Source organism: Leopardus geoffroyi, chromosome E1 (assembly GCF_018350155.1).
Source record: "Leopardus geoffroyi isolate Oge1 chromosome E1, O.geoffroyi_Oge1_pat1.0, whole genome shotgun sequence".
Classification (NCBI taxonomy): Eukaryota; Metazoa; Chordata; class Mammalia; order Carnivora; family Felidae; genus Leopardus; species Leopardus geoffroyi.
In genome coordinates, this window is record NC_059330.1 from 46,859,946 (window position 1) to 46,875,521 (window position 15,576).

The window sequence follows — 15,576 nt, forward strand, 5'->3', positions numbered from 1 at the left end:
TACGTGCATGGCCAGTGTTTTTAAGAAAATTTATTATTGAAGTTTAGTTGACATAGAAAATTATATTAGTTTCAGATGTACAACATAGTGATTGGACAGTTCTATATATTACACAGTGCTCACTGTAATAAGTATAGTAACCAACCACTACCTTACAACGCTATTACAATGTTATTGATGTTATTTCCTATGCCTTATTTTTCATCTCTGATTTATTTTATAACTGGAAGTTATACAAACTGTATACAAAGCTGTATAAATTGGAAATTTGTATGAATGGACAAGTTTTTTAAATTAGTATTTTATTTATTTTTTGAGAAAGAGAGAGAGCGAGAGCACCTGGGTCTGAGCAGGGGAGGGGCGTAAGGAGAGGGAGAGAGAATCTCAAGCAGGTTCCATGCCTGACATGGCAGTGGGGGGGGGGGGGTGCTCGATCCCACGACCCTGGGATCATGACCTGAGCTGAAGTCAAGAGTCAGACACTTAACTAACTGAGCCACCCAGGCATCCCACATGGGCAGTTTTTAAATTAAGAAAAATGACATGACCTATATAAAATGAATAGGAGTTAACAAATAGAAAAAACGAGGAATTCCTGATGAAAATATCCCAACAAGTTTTTTGTTTTTATGTTACTCTACTGCTGTTATCTTCAGAACAAACCACTATCTAGAAGTAGGATCCCACAATCTGAAACTGTGTTGCCTCCTGCCATTTTTTTTCACCAGCCTAAAAAAGTTCTGCTTAGATACTTTATATCTTGGTATAAATCTTACCAGAGGATGTTTTATTAAGTCTACTTATTTTGTTTCTTGGTAAAGGAAGGAATATGCTAATTAATTACCAAACATTATATTCAAGACTGCTTCCTTTGTTTCTTCAAATATAATTAGGTATCAAGACATTCATGTTTTTAATATTTATAATATTATTCGTTTTCCTGAATTAGTTTGTAATTCTTTTATCTGAACAGTATTTACACAGTGGTATATTTGTTTTGAAACTTTGAGACTTTTAGTTTCTTCGTTAATATTTTTAATAGCTTTTTATCCTGTGTTTAGGAGAAAATATAGTGAAGGGAGATAAAGAATCTATTAAGAATCTGCTAGAAATCTTTGATGGGTTGCTGGAGTATCTTACAGAACGCATCAGTGAGACATCTCACGAAAAAAGTAAGTTTTAAAATTGTAATTTGAATAACTAATGCATATACCTGGTAAATTAAATCTCACTTCTTTTTTTTTTTAATTTTTTTTTTTTCCAACGTTTATTTATTTTTGGGACAGAGAGAGACAGAGCATGAACAGGGGAGGGGCAGAGAGAGAGGGAGACACAGAATCGGAAACAGGCTCCAGGCTCTGGGCCATCAGCCCAGAGCCCGACGCGGGGCTCAAACTCACAGACCGTGAGATCGTGACCTGGCTAAAGTCGGACGCTTAACCGACTGCGCCACCCAGGCACCCTAAATCTCACTTCTTAACTGTTCTAAGTGGTTGGAAAAAACTATCTTAGACTATCATCATGTCCTTTGTCAGTTTGGATGTGCTAATCTATAAAAAGTTCTGATTAAAGTTGCTTACTGTCCTATTATTGCATGAAATGACTTATTCCAAAATTTCCTGTCAGAACTGCCATTTTTGTTATGAATTTGGATATTGCTAAAGCATTAACAGGAGGAATTGGAGTGTTTTTGTCTTTAACCTATGTTTAGGTTTGTGACAGCCTGAAAGTTTTATTTTAGCCTTTGAGTAATCCAGTTCTCCAAAAAGTTATCCAACAAGTTTTCAGCAGCAATAACAAACAACATAAATTCTGATATGAATGAAGACAAAAAAATGTGGGTAGGCTCATCGTTCCTACTTCTCACGTGGCTGTGATAACATCTGACCTTAAACTCTTTAGTGATAGTTTTCTACCTTTTATCATTGTTGCTGAAAAGATTTAAAGGCATATGTAGGTCTGGCCTGGAGGGAAAAACTGCCACAGGGGATATTTCTTATTTCAAACACTTGAGTGTTCTGAGTGTGGAGGGTTTTGAGTGTTTAATATCTGTTAAATATGTACCAGCCTCGGTATGCTGGGAGGATTCATAATTGCATGCCATGTTCTATTGCTCTCAAAGAAACCTAAGTTTCTGACTTAAGTCAGGAAGACAGCCATAACTGCATACAGTAGTCCCCCTAGATGCAGTTTTGCTTTCCACTCGCAGTCCCCCTTGGTCCAGAAGCAGATGATCCTCCTGAGGTATTGTCAGAAGGTCGGTCATTAATAGCCTAATGCTACATCACAATGCCTGTGTCATTCAGCTCACTTCGTCTCATCACGTAGGCATCTTATCCCACATCATCACAAGAAGCAGGTGAGTACAGTACAATAAGATATTTTGACAGACCACATTTCTATAACTTTTGTTATAGTATGTTGTTATAATCGTTCTATTTTATTATTAGCTATTGCTTATCTTAATGTGCCTAATCTAGAAGTTAAATTTTATCATACATATGTATAGGAAAAAACAGTATATATAGGTTCAATCTTATCTGTGGTTTCAGGCATCCTCTGGGGGTCTTGGAACGTATCCCTCGGGGGTGGGGGGGGGACTGTTAAACAATAAAAACCATTATAGGAGAATTGGGGGAGAGTGAAAGACGTGAAATTTACCTAATTCAAGGCTACTTAGTAGGTATTTTGAGGCTTGGTGGCTTTAACCATTTTAGCAACAAGATTAAGAGATGGAAAACTACCTTTGGTGGAAATTGATTAATTTGAAGTTTTACACTAACAGCAGCGGTTTTTTACAATGTAGTGCTTGATTGCAGGTAGAAGAGGAATGGTAGTGGCTTTACCATGAGTAGGGCAGTGGGGATGGCGAGAGGAGGGCAGAACTGAGAGATACTTAAATGTGAGTCTGGTTGGGGCGCCTGGGTGGCGCAGTCGGTTAAGCGTCCGACTTCAGCCAGGTCACGATCTCGCGGTCCGGGAGTTTGAGCCCCGCGTCAGGCTCTGGGCTGATGGCTCAGAGCCTGGAGCCTGTTTCCGATTCTGTGTCTCCCTCTCTCTCTGCCCCTCCCCCGTTCATGCTCTGTCTCTCTCTGTCCCAAAAATAAATAAAAACGTTGAAAAAAAAAATTAAAAAAAAAAAAAAAATGTGAGTCTGGTAATAGTGAGACGTGGAGGCAGGGCATGCGGGAGGGAGATTTCCAGGGGAGGTCAGTAGAATGTGGTGAGCTTAGTGCTGCTAGGAGGGGGTTGCAGAGGTGGGACCTCCCAGTGCAGTAGTACTGTGGTTGGATGGTGTTTTCTGAAGTGTGATTCTCACCTTTGCAGGTCCAAGTTGATATGGCAGTATTACCTAGAGCTAATCAGATTCTTCAAAATGCCAGTTAATAATGGGAAGTCAATCTTTATTACCATGAGTCACATCATGTACAGAGCAGCTTTTTCCTGGTACCTGAGCTAGCATTATCATTAACTTACCACTGAAGAACAGGGATTTGAAAGCAGACTTTGCGTCAATGCTAAGTTCTGCCTCTCATTGTTTCAAGCTCTCTAAGCCTCAGTGTTTTCATTTGAAATTCTTCCATGGCTGTAGTGATGGTTGAGTAAGTAGATATATAAATAGTTTAGTTCCAAGCCTAGCTCCGAGTCAGTGCGCAGTGAATGTTAACTAATGTTATTACAGTGTTGGTTATTTTGAATACAGAAATAGAAAAAAATGAAGGTAGATGCTCAAATAGAGAAATCTCTAGAAATGGGGATGGGAATATTCAGAGGCGTCAATCTGAATCATAGGAAGTTTCACCCACGTACCTCCTGAAATCAATTCCCTAGTGTGTTGCTGCTGGCGAAAGTGTATTCCTCAGAAATGTTGAGTTGAAAAAGGAGTGATAGTCTGAAAGAGAACTTGAGCCAAGCTTTGATGTACTCTGACTCTTAGCCTGGGAGGGATAGTCTTGGAGCTTGAGGCTCACAGTTGTGTTCTGAAGCCACAGCCTAGTCCTCTTGCTTCAGACATCCCTTACTGAACAGGGAGGTTATAAACAATAAAAAATAAACCTACCACCTATCTTAAAAAAATAAAACATTGCTAGTACAACTGTAGACCTTGCTTTTAAAGCAGCATTTATCTTGCTTCTGTTACCCAAGTAATACATGGTCTTCACAGGTGATAATTTGGTTCTTTCTAATTTCGTGTTCACAAAAGCCCAGTTTACCAGGAGAAGATGAGGGTGCTTAACTGTTCTTACCTCTACCCACCCCCATATAAAAATAGCATTATTAATTGAGAGGTTTTTTGGTTTTGTTTTTATCTATTCTAAACAGGTGAAACTGGACAGAGTTTTAAAGAATTCCATCAAGGACAACCTTTAGAAGAGCCAGAAAGTACTAAGGAATCCAAATCATCATGGAAAAAGGTTTCTTTTGGGAGGTAGCACTCAATGTCTATGAATTTAATCAAAACAAGTTATGCTTTTTCCTTCTAAGAATTGGCACACAATATACCACAATGGCAGCAAAAAACAAAACAAACTGATGGGAAAATCTCAGTACCTTCTCATATTTTAAATCTCCCTGACGGAATTTTAAGAACCTTGAGCTTATATGTAATACTTAAGTCTCAGTATTAAACACCTGTGTATTTTCTTCTTCCTAGTTAGTTCTTTTATTCCAAAATACATCTTTTAAAAAAAAATTTTTTTTTTAAACATTTATTTATTGTTGAGAGAAAAGGGAGCGTGAGTGGGAGAGGGACAGAGAAAGGAAGATGCAGAATTGGAAGCAGGCTCCAGGCTCTGACCTGTCAGCACAGAGCCCAACGCAGGGCTCAAACTCATGAGCAGTGAGGTCGTGACCTTAGCTGGAGTCAGATGCTTAACTGACTGAGCCACCCAGGTGCCCCTTTTCAAAATACGTCTTTAGTGGGGCGCCTGGGTGGCTTAGTTGGTTAAGTGCACCTGCATGTTTTTTTTATTTTTCCCTTGGTCATCAAAATAGTTTATGTTCCCTGTAGAAATCCTGGAAAGTACGAAGAAATAAACAAGTGAAGAAAAAAAAGATGAGCTCTACCATTCAGAACTAAACAAAGGCCTGTTAATGTTTTGTTATACTTGAGTCTTTTTTATAATGTTTTGGTTTTTTTTTTATTTAGTCATATTGTTTACATAGTTTTGTTTCCCACATTTAAAAATTTTACATATCAAGTCTTTTTCCAAGTTGTTAAATTCTTTGTAATAATGTTTAATCCCTGTATAACAGACCATATAGGTGCTTCACAATGGGCTAAACCACTCCTCTAAAGTGGAGGTGGATGTTTCTGGGTTTTTTTATAGTTTTTGAAAATGTGATACATGCTTTTGTTTGCTCTTTAAGCTACATCCAAAGAGTATGAATGTGATAAGCCTATTAAAAGTTGCCAGACTGCTTTCCAAAAAGGCCATGACAGTTTATACACTCACTGGCAGTATAAAATTGCTCGTTACTGTATCCTCATGAATCAGTAACATTAACTCATTAACAAATATCAGAGTTTTAAAATACCTGCAACTTTTATAGACAAAATATAATGTCATTACAGATTTGATGGTAGTTCTACCTACGGGTTGAACATAATGCTATGACTTTTAAATGTATGACTTTCCATTTTTTTTATGGAATTTGTCATGATTTGAAAGACACAGGCAATATCTTCCTGTTTAGGTATAGTACATTGTGGAAAACCTGTCTTAAAGGAGACCACCATGAGATGAATTTCTTGACTTTATTTTTTATTAGATTTTTTTTACAGTGCAAAAGTGAAACAATGCAAGGATATTTAATGCAAAATTCATACCCTACCCAGATTCCACCCCCACACCCGTAGAGTATCCAATGTTTATTGTTCTCTGTGTGTAATCTCCTATGCATTTAATCCTTGACACTTTCTACACGGCTATTTCTACTATACGTGTATGAGTTAAAACAGATAAACACCAAAAAGTGATAAGCAACAGAAGGGAGTGTCTTGCCCTTTTTCTGCACGTAGCAGTGAGCAGTCTGAATACTCATAGGCAGGCTGTTTAAAGCAGCTTTCGTCAGGAGGGGCCCTCTGGTTAGGCTGGGCCCAAGTAAGTAAGGGAATTCTTTCAGGTGCTCCTTGTCATCTGAGGCTTTGGGCCCCTCTTGGGATGGAGATGAAACAGAATCCACTGGTGAAGTAATTAGACTCGGAGACACAGCACACACCTTTGCTCTAAGAAGTAATGGTAAGTAAACTTCAGATACCTGTTATTCAGCATACAACTATGAAAATAAAAATAGTTATTCTTAGGAATGTTTACAGTTGAGAAGAATAGAATTGTAACTCGACCTTAGAATTGAATTTCCAGAGTATACCATGATTAACCTAAATATGAACAGTTACCTGAAATCAAACAAGTAGGAGTTATAGGCACATGAGCAAGTTTGTCATATAATATGTGGGACCTGATACCCTGAGAAGAGAATTCTGAATGCAATTTAATAGTCTACTCACATTCAGATTACCCCCTAAGTATAGTTTTCCTAAACTGGATGACTCACTCTTTTCATGGTTTCAAACAACAAGTCAGTATATCCAGTGGCAGTTCTTCCAGGCATCAGGCTACATTTCCAAGAGTCTGCTGCTCATACACAGTAAGCCTGAATATCTTTGAGGCCCATTTTGAGCCTCGTACCTTGCTGTCCTTCATCCCACTTCCTGTCCTGCCTACCTTAGTTGTCATGCTCTTTTCTGCCTTCATGTTGTTTCTTCTGCTGGGGTGCTCTTTCCTCATCTCTATTCCTGGCAAATTCACCCTACAAAGCCCAGCCTCCCCCACATGCCTACATTCTGGGGCTCTATTTCTACACTGTGGCCTTCTCATCTTATTTTGGTAATACTATTCTCACATTGTATAGTAATTTTGAGTATGTTTGTTTTATAAACTGTGAGTTCCAGGGACAGTAGCCACACCAGACTCATTCAGCAAATATTTAGTGCTTTCCCTGTGCCACGCAGTGGTGTTATAGTGGTTAACAAAATAGACACCGATCCCTTTCCTCATGGAGCTTGTATTCTGCTTGGGGAGGCAGCCAATCAGTAAGACAAGTAAGTGAAATACATAGTAAAATTATTCATATTCATCTTAGTATTTTAGAGCTTCTCAAAACACCAAGCCCAAAATAAGTTGTGGTTTGTATTTTTTTAATGGAAGAACAGGAATGCTGGATAGGCATTAAGTATATTAAATTGGGAATCCAGTGGCCAAATTCTCATCCAGACTCTGCTACTGGCTAGGTGACTTTGGACAAGGCCCTTATCTTTCCTGAGCCCGTTTCTTAACATGTGAAATTGGAGAATTCAGCAAAACCATCTGAGAAATCCCTTTGAGCATTAGTACTTTGGTTCCAAAGAATAGACATTGAAATCCAAGGAATTAATGTTCAAAGAACCTCAATATGGAAGGTTAGACAGTAGACTAAAGGCATGTACTTGCCACTGGGATGAGCGAAGTAACAGAATGACCAGAGTCAATTGAAAGTAACAAAAGAATGCTTCTTGAAGGAAGAGAGTCAGGTGGATTGACAGAAGATGGAAGGGACTATGATTTTAGAAATGGTGTTCTGTGATAGCAACTACCGTGTAGAAAGGTTGCATCTGTAAGAAGTGAGTTGTTTTCAGATTTTAACTATTCGGGTTATAATGCAATTAAGGCAAAAGAGAAAAGGTTGAGAGAAAAGCCAGGCTGAGGTGTTTTGGTTTGGTGTCATTAAGGGCTATGGTAACTTCCTTTTATATTTGGATTTAAGTCATCAGATAACTGTCACCGTATACATTCATAGGCATCTAACTTAGGCTTCAATTTCTGGGCTATGAATCTTATTTTTTTAATTGAGATATAATGAACATGTAAACTTATGTTAGTTTCAGATATACAATCTATGGATTTTATGTTTACATGTGTTGTGAAATGACTGTCCCAATAAAAGTCTAGTTAATATTTGTCACCATAGATAGTGATGACAACTGTTAAAATCTATTCTCTTAGCAACTTATAGTATTAATTATGGTCATGCTGTATATTTTATTCCCATGACTTAACTGGAAATTTGTACCTTTTGACCATCTTCACCCATTTTTTCCTACCCAGGGTTCCCCCTTATTTATGAAATGTCATATATGTTTATTATAGATACTTACTAATGCTTGCAGTAGACAAGTCCAGAGACTTTTCAGTAATAAAACAGTATATCCTAAAACAGTCTAAAAATTATAAGGAAATTTGAGTGTGTCACTTTCAGTCTGACAAATTAAAAGTGCCAAATGTTAACTAAGCATGAAATTTTGGAGAAATTTTATCAAAAAGAAACAGCATATGAGTTTCTTTGTCATCCAAGAAACTGAAGAAAAAATGGACTCAGGTAAAAATGAATTAGCCTGGAGTCAAGTTGATGACAAATTTAGTTTAGGTAGTAGAGAAATTGTGGACCACATTATGAATTTTGAATATTAGATCTTAGATGCTCTTCGTGTAAAATATGAAGTTATGGAGTGAGATTCACATATTTTATTTTATTTTTTTTAATTTTTTTTATTTAAAAAAAAAATTTTTTTTTTTTCAACATTTATTTATTTTTTTTGGGGAGAGAGAGAGAGACAGAGCATGAACAGGGGAGGGGCAGAGAGAGAGGGAGACACAGAATCGGAAACAGGCTCCAGGCTCTGAGCCATCAGCCCAGAGCCTGACGCGGGGCTCGAACTCACGGACTGCGAGATTGTGACCTGGCTGAAGTCGGACGCTTAACCGACTGCGCCACCCAGGCGCCCCGAGATTCACATATTTTAAACATGTTGATGTGAAAATGGCCCTGTTGCTCTGGGTTGTGGAAAAGGAGAGCATAAAAAGATGTGTTTGCTGGATTTTAAGAGACATCAAATGAACGTCAGACATTTTAAAATATGCAGTGTCTTGAAATACATTGCATGGAGTTTGTGCAAGGTGAATTTTCCATTTTTAGTGTGATTATGTCAGTTAACCACTTTAGTAACTGAGTTTTCAGGATACATTCTCATACCTTCAAAGTGAGGAGTAAGTTTATGGTGAAGTCTTTCATTAAATTGAAGAAGGGATAAATAGTCATTTGTAGAGGAGGAGTCATAAGTCTGTTTTGTTTGTGGGAAGTTTATGTATTGTAGATTTCTAAGGGAGCAAAGTGGATATTCCCTCAATTTCAGAACTATTTTAATACAGCTCTCTATGTAATAACATTATAAAGCCGATTAAATATTAAGCATTCAAAAGTTAGACAAAACAATTTGACCTATAAATTTTTTTTTATGGTATCAACCAGGATTCGTAGCTCAGAGATATACCCACAGAACAGCATTTCTACAATTCTCGCACCTATTTGTATGAGTATATTCCAGTAAAACCCAAGCTAGGCACACCTGGCTAGCTTAGTCAGTACAGCATGCAACTCTTGATCTCAGAGTTGTGAGTTTGAGCCCCATGATGAATGTAGAGATTGCTTAAAAATAAAATCTTTAAACACACACACACACACACACACACACATTTTATTTACAAAAACAGTTGGTGAGTCAGATTTGGACCTTGGGCCATAGTTTGCCAACCTCTGACCTAGAGAAAATCACCGTTAACATTTTGATTTCTTTACTTACGGATATGCAAATGTGCATCGCATATGTTCTTTTTTATTTGTTTTTAAAGTTTATTTATTTTTGAGAGAAAGTGACAGTGTGTGAGCGGGAGAGGGGCAGACAGAGACAGAGGGAGACACAGAATCAGAGAAAGGCTCCAGGCTCTGAGCTGTCAGCACAGAGCCCGACATAAGGCTCAAACCCACGAGCAGTGAGATCGTGACCTGAGCTGAAGTCAGATGCCCAGCTGACTGAGCCACCCAGGCGCCCCTCACATATGTTCTTTTAAAATACAGTCATACAGTGGGGCACCTGGGTGGCTCAGTCGGTTAAGTGTCTGACTTCCATTTGGGTCATGATCTCACCATTCGTGGGTTCAAGCCCCCCATCTGTCTCTGTGCTGACAGTACAGAGCCTGGAGCCTGATTCAGATTCTGTGTGTGTGTGTCTCTCTCTCTCTCCCCCTCCCCCAGTCATGGTCTCTGTCTCTCTCACTCTCTCTCTCAAAAATAAACATTTCTCTCTCAAAAATAAATAAACATTAAGAAAAAATTTTAATGTTTATTCATTTTTGAAAGAGACAGCACAAGCAGGGGTGGGGTGGAGGGGCGGGGCACAGAATCTGAAGCAGGCAAGGCATATGAGTAATTTTATTTTGCTTTTTTTTTTTTTTTTTTTTTTTTTGCAGGGCGATCTATGTGGTTTTCTTTTTTTTAATTAAAAAAATTTTTTTTAATTTACATCCAAATTATTTAGCATACAGTGCAGCAGTTATTTCAGGAGTAGGTTCCTTAATGCCCCTTACCCATTTAGCCCATCGTCCTCCCACAGCCCCTCTAGTAACCCTCTGTTTGTTCTCTATATTTAAGAGTCGCTTATGTTTTGGCCCCCTCCCTGTTTCTGTATTATTTTTGCTTCCCTTCCCTTATGTTCATCTGTTCTGTGTCTTAAAGCCCTCATATGAGTGAAGTCATATGAGATTTGTCTCTGACTAATTTTGCTTAGCATAATACCCTCTAGTTCCGTCCACATAGTTGCAAACGACAAGATTTCATTCTTTTTGATTGCCAAGTAATACTCCATTGTATATATATATACACCACATCTTCTGTATCTATTTATCCATCAGTGGACATGTGGGCTCTTTCCATACTTTGGCTATTGTCAGCGCTGCTATAAACATTGGGGTGCATGTGTCCCTTTGAAACAGCATCCCTGTATCCCCTTGGATAAATACCTAGTAGTGCAATTGCTGGGTCTAGGGTAATTCCATTTTCAATTTTTGAGGAACCTCCATACTGTTTTCCAGAGTGGCCTCACCAATTTGCATTCCCACCAGCAGTGCAGAAGAGATCCTCTTTGTCCACATCCTTGCCAACATCTGTTGTTGCCTGAGTTGTTAATGTTAGCCATTCTGACAGGTGTGGGGTAGTATCTCATTGTGATTTTGATTTGTATTTCCCTGATAATGAGTGATGTTGAGCATTTTTTCATGTGTCAGTTGGCCATCTGGATGTCTTCTTTGGAGAAGTGTCTATTCATGTCTTTTGCCCATTTCTTCACTGGATTATTTGTGTTTTGGGTGTTGAGTTTGATAAGTTCTTTATAGATTTTGGATACTAAGCCTTTATCTGATGTGTCATTTGCAAATATCTTCTCCCATTCCGTCGGTTGCCTTTTAGTCTTGCAGATTGTTTCCTTCGCTGTGCAGAAGCCTTTTATTTTGATGAGGTCCCAGTAGTTCATTTTTGCTTTTGTTTCCCTTGCCTCTGGAGACGTGTTGAGTAAGAAGTTGCTGTGGCCAAGATCAAGGAGGTTTTTGCCTGCTTTCTCCTCGAGGATCTTGATGGCTTCCTGCCTTACATTGAGGTCTTTCATCCATTTTGAGTTTATTTTTGTGTCTGGTGTAAGAAAGTGGTCCAGGTTCATTCTTCTGCAAGTCGCTGTCCTGTTTTCCCAGCACCATTTGTTGAAGAGACTGTCCTTATGCCATCGGATATTCTTTTCCTGCTTTGTCGAAGATGAGTTGGCCATACGTTTGTGGGTCCATTCCTGGATTCTCTGTTCTGTTGAATTGATCTGAGTGTCTGTTTTTGTGCCAGTACCATACTGTCTTGATGATTTCAGCTTTGTAGTACAGCTTGAAGTCCGGGATTGTGATGCCTGTAGCTTTGGTTTTCTTTTTCAAGATTGCTTTGGCTACCTGGGGTCTTTTCTGTTTCCATACAGATTGTAGGATTGTTTGTTCTAGCTCTGTGAAGAATGCTGGTGTTACTTTGATAGGGATTGCATTGAATATGTAAATTGCCTTGGGTAGTATTGACATTTTAACAATATTTGTTTTTCCTATCCAGGAGCATGGAATATTTTTCCTTTTTTTTTTTTTGTTATTTTGTTTTTTTTTTTAATTGAAGTATAGTTGACACAATATTACATTAGTTTCAGGTGTACAACATAGTGTACAACATAGTGATTTGACAACTATATATGTTACGCTATGCTCACCCCAAGTGTAGTTACCATTTGTCACCATACATTATTATTAATTCTGTTGACTATATTCCCTATGAGGTTCCTTTCATCCCTGGGACTTTTCAGTCCATAATTGGAAGCCTGTGTGCCTCCCACTCCTCTTTACCCATTTTGCCCATCCCCCTACTACTTCCTGTATAGAAACCATCAGTTCTCTGTATTTATGCATCTTTTTCTTCTTTTTCTGTTTGTTCTTTTGCTTTGTTTTTTGGATTCCATATATAAGTGAAATCATATGGTATTTGTCTTTCTCTGACTTATTTCACTTAGTGTGATACTCTCTAAGTCTACCCATGTTGTAAATAGCAAGCTCTCCTTTTTTTTTTTTTTTTTATTTTTTTAATTTACATCCAAATTAGTTAGCGTATAGTGCAACAATGATTTCAGGAGTATATTCCTTAATGCCCCTTACCCATTTAGCCCATCCCCCCTTCTACACCTCCTCCAGTAATCCTCTGTTTGTTCTCCACATTTATGAGTCTCTTATGCTTTGTCCCCCTCCCTGTTTTTATATTATTTTTGCTTCCCTTCCCTTATGTTTATCTGTTTGTCTCTTAAAGTCCTCATATGAGTGAAGTCATATGATATTTGTCTTTCTCTGATTAATTTTGCTTAGTATAATATCCTCCAGTTCCATCCACGTAGTTGTAAATGGCAAGATTTCATTCTTTTTGATTGCTGAGTAATACTCCATTGTGTATATACACCTCATCTTCTTTATTCATCCATCGATGGACATTTGGGCTCTTTCTATACTTTGGCTATTGTTGATAGTGCTGCTATAAACCTGGGGGTGCGTGTGTCCCTTTGAAAAAGCACACCTGTATCCCGTGGATCAATGCTTAGTAGTGCAATTGCTGGGTCGTAGGGTAGTTCTATTTTTAGTTTTTTGAGGAACCTCCATACTGTTTTCTGGAGTGGCTGCACCAGCTTGCATTCCCAGGCAAGATCTCCTTTTTTATGACTAATACTCCTCTGTGTGTGTGTGTGTGTGTGTGTGCGCGTGCGTGTGTGTGTGTGTGTGTGTGTACGCGCGCCACATCTTTATTCCTTCATTTATCAATGGACAGTGGGTTTGTTTCCATATTTGGCTATTGTAAATACTGCAGTAAATATGGGTGCATATATCTTTTCAAGTTAGTGTTATTGTTTTCCTGGGGGTAAATATACAGTAGTGGAATTACTGGAACATAAGGGATTTCTATTTTTATTTATTTATTTTTTGAGGAACGCTCATACTATTTTCCATAGTGGCTGTACCAATTTACATTTCCACCAACAGTGCACAAGAGGTCCTTTTTCTCCACATCTTTGCCAACACTTATTTTTTGTCTTTTTGATTCAAGCCTTTCTAACAGGTATAAAGTGATAGCTCATTGTAATTTTGATATGTATTTCCCTTGATGATTAGTGATATTGAGCACCTTTTCTTGTGTCTGTTGGCCATCTGTATGTTTTCTTTGGAAAAGCATCTATTCAGGTCCTATGCCTATTTTTTAATTGGATTTTTTTGGGATTTTGATGTTGAGTTATAAAGTTCTTTATATATTGTGGATATTAATCTTTTATAAGATATATCATTTGCAAATATCTTCTGTTCAGTAGTTTGTCTTTTTATTTTGTTGATGGTTTCCTTTGCTGTGCAGAAAGTTTTTATTTTAGTGTAATCCCAATAGTTTATTTTTTGCTTTTGTTTCCCTTGCCTGAGGAGACCTATCAGAAAACTGTTGCTAAGGCTGATGTCAAAGAGATTACTGCATATGTTTTCTTCTGGGAATTTTGTGGTTTCATGTCTCACACTTAGTTGTTTAATCCATTTTGAGGTAATTTTTGTGTATGGTGTTTCATTCTTTTGCATATAGCTGTCCAGTTTTCCTACCATCGTTTATTGAAGAGACTATCCTTTCCCCATTGTATATTCTTACCTCCTTTGTTGTAGATTAATTGACCGTATAAGCATGGGGTTTATTTCTGGACTCTCTTTTCTGTTCTTTTGATCTATGTTTCTGTTTTTGTGGCACCTATTTTTCTAAAGCAAAGCAATGTGATGTGAAGCTTTGTTTTTAATTTGTATAAATGGTTCTGGGCTATAGAACTAGATCTTACTCTCTGGTGGTTATTAAAAGTAATGGGTAGTTTGAACAATCAGACCAACATAGTTCTAGGATTACGTCATTCCTGAGCTTTATATCCTCTGGATACAAAATTCTTGGTTTTTAGTACATCATTCGGCAGTAAAAAAATTCTTTTTAATATTTTCTTTTCTAGGTGCCGAAGGCCCTAACCAAATGCAGTCCAAAAAAGCCCCAACTCTATTACATGAAGAAGTGCCACACCCTCCCTCGTCTAGTTTTTTGTCCAAGAGTAGGACATCCTTTGTTGAAGACAGTGAGTAGTAACGTGTTATTAGTGAGACTACTGCCATGAGTTAGAGCCAAAAGTTATTTCCTGGGATACTTTCGGATGCTATTAGTCTTTTCACTTCTGTTGCTTTACGCTTTATGTGATTCTTTTTGGTTTTACATGATTATATTTGTAAACATTTCCTATTATGAGTTCTGATTTCTTAAGATGGTTTTTGGTCACATGTTGTGCATCTACTATTTTCTAACTCTTCTCTCAAAGACTTTAGGACAATACAAGTTTCTCATATGTTAGCACATCAGTTTACGGTCTTCCAGTTATTAAGGAATGACAAAACATAGCAATTTGAAAAATATTCTCATTTCTTACTGTTATGTCTGGGATTTTTATTAGTTAGTATTACATAAAGTCATTGTTAATGGCGAACTAGCTGTATAACCTGTGGATGAACCATAATTTCTGTAGCTGTTATTCCAGCCATTTAGGTTTTTAGTACCTATAGGCATGTATATATATCAAATGATGTGTTTCTTACAGTTTCATCTTAATGTCCACTTTATTTTTGCTACTTAGTGGAAATTCCTTCTGTGGATGTGATTCCAAGTGCTAGGAAACTAGGGGAGCCTATTCAATCAGCTATTCCTTTACATCCACCCTACCACCCTTCAGAGCCTCGAGCACCCTGTCCCATAGGAAAAGAATACTTGCGCTCAAGTCACATCTCCCCTGCTGTGAATTCTACTGGAGAGGGCACTGCATTTTCTGTGGTAAGTGGAAAAGCTTACTTTCAATGAGATGGATGTCTATCAATTTAAAGGTGTCTCTGCTAGAATGGTAATTATAGATACTGCACTAACCCAAGCACTGTACTTCTTAAATTTTGCGTCTGGGTATACTTACATGTTCTTACTCTAGAACAGTGGGGATGAATGTATAGAAAGGAAAATAGTAAGAGCTAACGACACATTGTTTATTTTGTGTCATGCACAGTTCTAGGTACTTTACTGGTATTGAGTAATTTA

At 37.8% G+C, this 15,576-nt stretch overlaps 1 protein-coding gene across 1 annotated transcript in view; it reads left to right on the plus strand.

The window, feature by feature from the left end:
- Positions 1–15,576, plus strand: part of CEP95 (centrosomal protein 95) — a 44,210-nt gene that overhangs the window by 7,879 nt on the left and 20,755 nt on the right. The window contains exons 4-8 of the mRNA XM_045490666.1: positions 1,062–1,172; positions 4,324–4,429; positions 6,127–6,242; positions 14,459–14,578; positions 15,128–15,321. Of these exons, the coding sequence (XP_045346622.1) occupies positions 1,062–1,172; positions 4,324–4,429; positions 6,127–6,242; positions 14,459–14,578; positions 15,128–15,321 (647 nt within the window). The remainder of the gene's footprint in view (positions 1–1,061; positions 1,173–4,323; positions 4,430–6,126; positions 6,243–14,458; positions 14,579–15,127; positions 15,322–15,576) is intronic.